Source organism: Coffea arabica, chromosome 1e (genome assembly GCF_036785885.1).
Source record: "Coffea arabica cultivar ET-39 chromosome 1e, Coffea Arabica ET-39 HiFi, whole genome shotgun sequence".
Classification (NCBI taxonomy): Eukaryota; Viridiplantae; Streptophyta; class Magnoliopsida; order Gentianales; family Rubiaceae; genus Coffea; species Coffea arabica.
This window is the reverse complement of record NC_092311.1, coordinates 6,502,870-6,512,970: the sequence shown is the minus strand read 5'-3', so window position 1 is coordinate 6,512,970 and position 10,101 is coordinate 6,502,870. Positions and strand designations below refer to the sequence as shown.

Genomic DNA, 10,101 nt, shown 5'->3' with positions numbered 1-10,101 from the left:
GAGGAGTTGGCTCCTCCAGGGTGAGGACTCGGAATGAACTGTAGTTGACTTGAGCATCCATGCAAAGCGCGTAAATATTCAGGACTTGGCTTCATTTTGAGAATTAAAAAGGACTCATCTAAATTGCCGTAGGATTAGGGGTAAAGACTAAAAACCTGAGAAATAAAGCTTGTTACTTTTCTGAAACACTAGTAGTTTCCATTCGTAAACTAATGAGGTTGGAGCCTATTCTGGACTAATTTTAGTTTTTTTTTTCAAACTGAAGTAATTTATTAATTCAACTTTCGAATTGTTTCATCTCTAAGTTGCTCATCATTTGTTACGAATTGTTTTCATCTCTAATTTGCCGGAAAACTTTTGCACGAAGCAACAGCGCCTTTAAATTGCCGTAATTGGGTGGTTAAGAACGACAATCCTAGAATTTTATATGAGATGGACCCTCTAGATTTAGTACTAAAGTGTATACAAAATGTCCAAAACAGAAAATGACGAATGCAAAGGGAGAATAAATCACATGTTAAGGGGTGCAAGGTGAAACTGGACCCCAAATTTATTTTCAACTTTTCTTCTTCTTTTTTTATTTCTTTATTTCATTTATTCATACTACTAATTTCTAACATGTTTCTTCTCTTTTGTATATTTGGTATTAAATTTATCGCAGACTCACCATCCATTTGTTCGCTTACATTGATAATTGAGCACTCAATGAAATATCTGTTTAAAATGTGAACAAGATATACCATATCCAAATGAAGGTGATTAAACAATCATTTTTCTTTTTCTTTTTCTGGCTTTTCAATTGGCTATCAATGAAGTTAGAAAATGAAATGAATATTTTACATTATTGTTTGAACTATTAAATAAAATTATGAATATAGATAAACGTAAATATAGATACATTAGAACTTCATTATTAAAACATGTGATTTGAATGTGAAGAAAAGAAAAGAAAAAACAATAGGATGTTTATTCAAAAATTTGTACGAGCACTTTATGTAGGTAATTAGATTTACTAGTCAATTTAATCACGATTCCTAACCCACAATCTTTCTTTTTCTGTATTATCAGCATGCTATTATTCGATTATACTAAAATTAGCCAAGAGATGCTCTTTATACTAAAACTAGTTTTGTACCCATTCGTTGAATGAGAATTATCTAAAAATAAAAAATTATTTACTGTAGTTCATAAAAATATTTGCATAAAATACAAACTTATTGTATAATCTATTATACGCTTTCTTAAATACATTGTTATTCAAAAATAGTCTTATAATGTAAATTTAAACATCTAATTCAGTGATTAATAATTCAAAAATGCAAAAAAAAAATCGACAATATGATGACATTCAAAAACTTAAAAATAGCAAAGATCAAATCTTGGCTAATCTTCTATAAACAAAAGAATGGCCAACCCATTACCAAAACATCAATTGTGTACTTAATATAAATGGCTTAAAGGTTAATGTGAAAAGAAAAGAAACTAAATGAAATATTAATAAAAGATAAGAATTCAGAATCAATCAAGTCATAGGAACACTGCAACCTTCTAAATCTGTTCATTAGCCAAGAGATGCTCTTTATACTAAAATTGCCGATATGAGATGTTTTTAAGGATTTGAAGACACATTTGTCATACGTTCAATTTAATTCACATATTATTTTATTTGAAAACTTTAAACATAACTATTTAATACATAAGGGACCATACTGATTAAAATTTCAAATGTTAGGGACCCAAAATTTAAAGTCAAAATTTTTTACTAACTCCATTTTGATTCTAACCATTAGATAGTGTAATTTTCTATTAGTCATCCAATATATGCTTAAAATTAGAAACTCTAGAACCGCGTTTCTTTCGGTCAAAACATTAAGGACTAGTTCAACACACACAAATAAACATTAGGACCAAAATTACATTTCTTGCACTTTTGAATTTTAAATTTCTCTTTTGCACATGCATATGCAATTGTTAGAAAATAATGATCCTTTTTGAAATATGTTGATTGATGGAGGAGCAATAGGTAATATTTCTCCAATCACGAGAAGAAATAAAGTGAATGTGTGTTACATGTGTGTGATTTGAATTTTAAATTTAAATTCATGTTATGTGCCATGATTTATACATACCAATATAAAAAAAAAATTATACACTGATAGTGTATAAAAAACTTAGTCATGTTCTAATAGTTAAAGTTGAGAACTCAAGAATTAGAGATTTTGGATTCAAATTCTCTTTTTCCTCCTCACTTCTTAAATTTAACCATTCTCTTGCTTAAAAAATAAAAATAACAATAAAGTGGAATGCTTTAGAAGTAGATTGACATTCTATGGTCTCTTGATTCCCACCTCTTTCACCAGTTTCTGTCCCACTTAAGCACTAACTCGTATTAATTCTGTGCCCCCAATTTATATCAATCAATGCTTACACTCACTCTCCAAAAGAATAGTATCCATCCCAACTTGAGCCGCCCACTTTGAACCTTCAATACCAGCAACAACCAGTATCTGTCCAAGCCTAAGATGTCAATGGGAAACTTCTTAGGAGATAGTGGAATAGCCAATGCCCAAGACTTCAATGGGTCTTAGGAGACAGTGGGATAGCGAAAGCCTAATACTTCAATGGGAAACTTCTTAGGAGATGGTGGATCCAATCAAAGTTCTAAAGGAAGACATAAATAGCTTAAGGTTAAGCAATGACTCTTTCTTCCAACTATATCATTGGACACATCTAAAGACTGCTTTGAACTTTCTAATTAAGTTTCTTCTTTCATTTCTGAGACATTACCGGAGGAGTTGGCGCAAAGACTAAAGACCTTAGAAATAAAGCAATACTCCAACACTATTTTGTTGTTTTTAGTAATTTTGTAGAACTCGGGGGAAATTTGTATTGATGTCCTATACTTTTTGAGAGAAGTTTTTACTTCCCATTACAAGTTAGAGGAACGAAATCAGTCTAAAAAAGACACAATTGAAATTTTTAATTTTGTTGTCGGGAAATACTTCAAATTTTTAATTGTCTGCAATGTTTTCAGAACCGGACCGGACCGGCGGTTCTCAAATTTTCTAACAGTATAACCTCAAATTCAAAATAATATACTCAAATTCAAAATAATAGCAAGAATGAAGACTACCAGATTTGAACTCGAGTCTCTGAGCCAACAATAAGGTACGGTTGCCACTACACCACAGCCCAAGGACGAAATATTGTTGTGTAGAATTATACTTAACTAAAAAATAAAATCAGATTAAATAAAAAAACCCTAGCATTATGAAAGTGCAGATGACACATTTCATTTCAATTTCACTTCCTCCGTTTCTCACTCTCGGCTTCTCCAGTTTGCATCTTGATTTTGTTTTTAAAAATTTTTTCTTCATATTTCAAATACTCATATTTCTTTTTTTCATTTTTCTTACAAAATCTCATCCTCTCATGGCTCTTTCTTTTTAATTTTCAACTCTCTCTCTCTCTCGCTATCCTCTTTTCTTTTGTCACTCCCTTTTTAATCAAACCTCTTTATTTTTAATTTATTGATGTTTTCTTCCATCTTTTAATTTTGTTTTTGTCCATTAAATTAAAAAAAGTTAAAAAAGAATTATTTTTCTTTAATCCAAATTATTTAATGTCACAACCACTCACTTTTATCTCATTTTTTGTTTCTTATTAAGTTTACATTTTTATTTTCGATTCTCTTGACTTCCTTCGAACTCCAAACTTTCTTTTTTAAATTGCAATCTATAAATCCCAAAGCGTAAATTAAAATTTAAGTTCACAATGTCTAAATTCTCATAGACGTGAATTTTGCATAATTTCAAAATATTGTGATATTTTTGGGTTGGATTTAGATATAATTGAAATTAAAATGAAATTTATTTGTTTTAACTTATAATTTAAAATTTTTATTTTTAAAAATCCAAGTTATTAAAACATAGTAAACTTTTCATCATATAAAGTATTAAATTAGTCCATTACATGTCTTATTTTGTGCATTATATATTTATATAAATTATTTTTTAAAAAATTTATTGAACCTGGGTTGAACCGGTCCGACCGGTTGAACCTCGACCCTTTCACTTCACCGGTTCAATTAACGGTCCGGTTTTTAAAACATTGATTGTCTAGGGAGCAGCTGACTGCACTAACTTCTTTTTGAAGTTGTATTTGTTGTTTCTAGTATTTGTCAATCTTCTTCATGCTACAAAATCATGAATTATCTTAGACGTACAACTTCTTCTAGTGGTTGATTAAGAAAGGAGTTATGTTGAAGAGAGAACTTGAGTATGCCTTTGGCTCGGTAATGCAAATGTTACAAGAGCAGTCACTCCATCGTTTTTTTCAACCAAAGATATTAATGGAAGTAGAAGTCACAAAGTCTTTAGCTTCTGTAGATATCTTTTTTTAACTTCGTTGTCTTCCAATATTTCCATTTGCTGCTATAATGTTTCTCATTATGTTTGAGGATATAAAAGTTTTATGGAGTCTGAATGCAAATGTTATATATGCTTACCAAATTTTTATTGCTTTTCCTATCTTGCAATCCACCTACAATTCCTATGTTGAGCCTATCTTTCCCCAAATATTCCAAGATCAATCGTCTATCTGGAAAGACAAGTTTAACCGCAGAATTTTTTTGGTTTATTATTAAGAATGAAGATATGCTGGATTCTTTTTAATTATTTTTGCATGCGAAGAGAATGTTAAAGGAATAAAAATAGCCCACAAAAAGAATAAAAATAAATGAGCTCCAAAGGGGAAAAAAATTTTAAAAAGTGACTAAACTAAATTCTGAAACAAAACCAACCATATTCGAACAAGCTTAAAAACTATTATAAAGTTAAAGAGTCAAAGAAGACTTTGCATCTCCAAGTCGAAAACTCGATATAGACTTTAGTTTACAAAACCAACCCCAGACTTGACATTATGTTGAGAGTAAAAGACTGAGCTAGTTTGTTGTCGGAGAGAGGGAGAAAGGGGGGGGGGGGGGGGGGGGGTGTTGTGTGTGTTAAAGGCCTAGGAAATAAAGCTTATTACATATGCAGGGAAAGATACTCTGTCTTATGTAGATGCAAACATGGACTTTTCGTGTAGGTGTTCTGCATCTATGTCAAGTAAATTGTCAAACCGGACTTTTGCACGACAGGTGAGAACATGGACTTTTGCTCGATAGGTGAGAACACGGACTTTCACATGATAGGTGACAAGATGGACTAATGATGAAAACGAGACAGTCCATGTTTTGTTAGAAAAAATTTTGGCCCCCATGAGAAAAATCTTGACTCCGTCACTACGAGAGACTGAGGATTTAAGTCACCTCCAATCAGAATTGTTTTCTTGGATCTTCAACTCTATAAATACCTGCACAAGTGCTAAAATAGCCATCAGCTTTACAGCAAAAGTTCTCTCTTAAGAATTTCATTGTGACATATATCCAGCAGATATGTCAATCCAGAATTATTCCATCTGTCCAATTAGTTTAGTTTCTGTATGCTTGGCCATCCTTCACTTAGTCTCCAGTTCTGGAATAAATGCTGCTCCCGATCAAATGCATGCAGCATCAAACCCTGGAACTGAAGGGAAAGCTCTTTTAACATGGAAAGCCAGTCTTGACAATTATAGCCAATCTAAGTTGTCATCCTGGTCATCTTCTGCAAATCCTTGCAGTACTTGGGATGCAATTCGATGCAACAAGGCTGGACGAGTATCGGTGATTAACATCACTAGTTCTGGCATCAAAGGTACACTTGATCATTTCAATTTCTCGTCTCTACCCCATCTAACTACAATTGAGCTTTCTCAAAATGCACTCCATGGGACCATACCATCCAACATTGGGAACCTTTCCAGACTAACCAATCTTGCCTTCTGGTCAAATCAATTGTCCGGTGCTATTCCTGATGAAATCAGCCAACTAACCAATCTTAGGCTCTTGAACCTTTCCGATAACTCATTCAATGGATCAATCCCTACTTCTATTGGCAATCTGACAGGCCTAGCCGAGCTAGACCTAGGAAGCAACAAACTTTCTGGATGGATTCCAGAAGAGATTGGGAAGCTCAAATCTCTGACGAAACTCTCTTTGGCTAACAATACGCTCACAGGTCGGATTCCTGTGTCTATTGGAAACTTAAGTGGCTTGACTCTGCTGTATCTTTACCAAAATTATCTGTCGGGGCCTATTCCCAAAGAAATTGGAAACTTGACAAAGCTAAATGAATTAAATCTTCTAGAAAACAAGCTCACTGGACAGATTCCTTCTACCTTAGGAAATTTGACCAATCTCGTTGACTTGCAACTTTCCCAAAACAACTTATATGGGGCTATCCCTCCAGAATTGGGAACATTGAAGCTACTAGCTCATATTCTTATTTTCCAAAACCAGATAAGTGGTGCTCTGCCCGATGGATTCAACAATCTTACACATTTAAATGTGCTAGATCTGTCTCAAAATTATTTTACTGGTCATTTACCCCAAAATATATGCATTGGTAGCTCACTGTCGTGGTTCAATGTACGTGAGAATAATTTTGTCGGTGCTATGCCAAGGAGCTTTAAAAACTGTTCTAGTTTAAGAGGTATTGGCATCTCTGACAACCAACTATCAGGAAATATCTCTGAAGAATTTGGCATCTATCCACATGTGGAAATTATGGATTTAAGGAATAACAAATTTTTTGGTCAGCTGTCTTGGAATTGGAGTGGCTATCTGAATTTGACAGCGTTGGGAATCTCGAATAATAATCTTTCTGGCAGAATACCAACTGGGCTTGGAGAGCTATCTCGTCTGCAAAAACTTTATCTCTCTTCAAATCACTTGCATGGGAAGATCCCTAGCAGTTTAGGGAAGTTGACCTTGTTGCTTGAGCTTAAGCTGCACAACAACAATCTCTCAGGCAATATACCAACAGAAATTGGTCAGATGTCTAGGCTTTTAAATCTTAGTTTGTCGGCCAATAATCTTAGTGGCTCAATCCCAGAACAAATAGGTTATTGCACACAATTGCTGGATTTAAACTTGAGCCAAAATGCACTCGTCGGAAATATTCCTTCTCAAGTAGGAAATCTTCCCTCACTCGCAACTCTTGATCTCAGCCAAAACATGCTGGAATCAAAATTGCCACTAGAGCTAGGCGAGATGAAAAGCATTGAGACGATGAATCTTTCGCATAATAGGATATCAGGTTCCATCCCAAAAAGTTTTGATCATTGCTTCAGTTTGATTTCCATTGATATATCCTACAATCAGTTGGAAGGTCCTCTCCCCAACATTAGTGCATTTCAAAAAGCCCCATCTGATTCCTTGAGAAACAATAAAGGTTTATGTGGCAGTGTTACTGGATTGAAACCTTGCTCTCAATCAACTCAAAAGAACACTCGTAGAAGGACAACTAAAAGAATGATCTTTCTAATTGTTGCTCCAATACTAGCAACCATATTTCTTTTGGTTGTGGTTGTGGGCATCTTCATTCGTGCAAGGCCACATACGAGAAGCATGGAGAATAAGCCTCAGGAATTTACTAGAAATATGTTCTCTGCCTGGAGCTTTGATGGGAAAATGGTCTATGAAAACATCATTGATGCAATAGAGAATTTCGACCCCAAGTATTGCATTGGAGCAGGAGGATTCGGAAGTGTATTTAGAGCAGAGTTACCAAATGGTCAAGTGGTGGCGGTCAAGAAACTTCATGGAGTGGATGATGGTGCCTTGAGGAGACCAAAAGATTTCGCCAATGAGATCCGTGCACTAACAAATATAAGGCATCGCAACATCGTGAAGCTGTATGGATTCTGTTCACATATACAACACACTTTCTTGGTTTATGAATTCTTGGAAGGGGGAAGCTTGATGCACTTGTTGAGCAATGATGAAACAGCAGCCAAGTGCGAATGGATCAAGAGGGTAAGTATTGTTAAGGATGTGGCAAATGCATTATCTTACATGCACCAGAATTGTTCGCCTTCCATAATTCATCGAGATATATCTAGCAAAAATATTTTGTTAGACTCTGAGTATCAAGCCCATATTTCTGATTTTGGTACTGCAAGAATCTTGAGGCCTGATTCATGTCATTGGACTTCATTTGCTGGAACTTATGGATATGCTGCTCCAGGTATACTCTTCTTTGCTCAAACAAATCCAATTTTCTCTTTACCTTCTCTCTTTCAACTAATCCATAATTACATAATGCTAGCATGAGCAAAGCATTTATGCTTTTGGATTATGATTCAATATTCTAAAGGGATTCATCTGCACCATAGTCTGAGTGACTATTTTTTTGTGAATTGCAGAACTTGCTTATACCATGGAAGTAAATGAAAAATGTGATATTTATAGTTTTGGAGTATTAGTTTTAGAAGTGATCATGGGCAAGCATCCAGGTGATTTCATATTGTCAACATTGTCGGCATCATCATCTACTTCAACAGTATATGACATACTGCTGAATGATATTGTGGATCCTCGACTTTCATCTCCAAGTACGCAAGAGTCAAAAGAAGTGACCTTGGTGGCAAAGCTGGCATTGTCATGTATAGAACCCAATCCTCAGTTAAGGCCTACAATGAAGCAAGTGTGTGCCCAACTGTTAAAGGAAATAGCATCTCAATTCAACGTATTCCCAATTGTTACAATTGGACAACTTCTGGACCTGCAAATGACAAATGTTTGAACTTCTCTGTTTAAGTATCTTTCCTTCCTCTATCCAAAATTTCCAAATTTTGTTGTCCACAACTCTAAATTTGGGGTAAATTTTGCTACAATCCCTTGTACGAAAAAATAGAAATAGTAGTGTCAAAGCAGGGGTGAACTTCTAGTTTGAGCAGGGGCGGGGCTATGTTGGCTCCAAGGATTGCAATTGTACCCCCTGACTTATGAAAAAGTATAGATTAAGTTTAAAAAAAAAGGTCTATATTTTTTATTATTGTCTTGCTCTTGCCCCCTGAATTTTCATAATATTCAATCTATCTCCACAGTTGCCCCTCCAAAAGCATTGAATTTTCAAATTGCCCTCACCAATTCTACAATGGAACTTTAAAATAAAACATATTATAAGATGCTATTCTTATTTCTTTTTATAAACCTCTTTTATTGTGTAAATTTTGTTTGATTAACATTGAACTTCTCTCATATGGTTAGTCACATGAATTGCTTGCAAACCTAATATTCATTTGATGGTTTTAATGTATTCCATTATTAGCTTATTAGAATGTGCATCTTGTAGTTTTATGGGTAATATTAACAATTGGACAATTCTATACCCTTAGATGAACTAATAAATATAGGACACAACAATTCTATATTTTTTATTATTGTCTCGCTCTTTCCCCCTGAATTTTCATGATATTCAATCTATCTCCACAATTGCCCTTCCAAAAAAAAAAAGGATAAATAGCAACTAACAACTAATCCATCATTATGCATTATCTTAATCTAAAATAGAGAACCAGCCAAGATGGCCTGAGCTCGGGTCTTCTTTGACCACGTTGACACTAATTGTATAGTAAAAAAAATAGGGAGCCTCTCACAAAGATGAGAGCCTCTCTCTCTAGTAGAGTTTTCCCTCCTCACTGTAGGAGCAAAAAATTTTGAACTTTTGAAACTAGGAAACTGTTGCAAGTTTTTCAAGCGTCAAAAGCAGATCTAAACTTTTAACTCTTTCTGAACTTTCTTAAATTCCCAAAACCAGTTCTCCTTACAAACACTTAGGGTCTGTTTGGAAGGTGAGTTTTTTGGATGTTTGTATAAAACTTTACTGTAAATCACCGTAGAAGTTGTAGAAAAACTTTTGTAAGATAAAAAACTTTTTTTTCTTTCTTTTTCTTTTTTCTTTTTTTTCTTTTTTTTTTCTTTTCCTTCCTCCCTTCCCCTTCCCCCTCCCCTGTTCCCTCTCCCGAACTCTGCAAACACATACAAACTTTTTTTTTTTTTGCTTTTCTCCTCTCCCCCTCCCTCTCCCTCCCCCACCATCCCTTTCCTCCCCCCCTCTGCCCACCATCCCTTTCCTCCCCTCTCCCCCGCCACCCCTCCCCTCTCCCTCTCCTCTCCCCTCCCCCTCGTACACCGACGCCAGAGGAAGGCCGGCCATGGATTTTTATTTTTATTTT

General features: G+C 34.7%; 1 protein-coding gene across 1 annotated transcript; it reads left to right on the top strand.

Annotated features, from left to right (window-relative positions):
• Nucleotides 1-5,437: 5,437 nt before the first annotated feature.
• On the top strand, nt 5,438-8,705 carry LOC140015824 (uncharacterized). Its single transcript, XM_072068652.1, has 2 exons — nt 5,438-8,108; nt 8,287-8,705. The coding sequence occupies exons 1-2, from the start codon at nt 5,438-5,440 to the stop codon at nt 8,664-8,666; spliced, it is 3,051 nt and encodes a 1,016-aa protein (XP_071924753.1). The 3' UTR covers nt 8,667-8,705.
• The last annotated feature ends 1,396 nt before the right edge of the window (nt 8,706-10,101 follow it).

Excerpts from the sequence above, each read along its gene's own strand:
- LOC140015824 (XM_072068652.1), top strand. The coding sequence starts at position 5,438 with ATGTCAATCCAGAATTATTCCATCTGTCCAATTAGTTTAGTTTCTGTA. Across the intron at positions 8,109-8,286 it reads TTATGGATATGCTGCTCCAG|AACTTGCTTATACCATGGAA; the intron begins GTATACTCTTCT and ends TGTGAATTGCAG.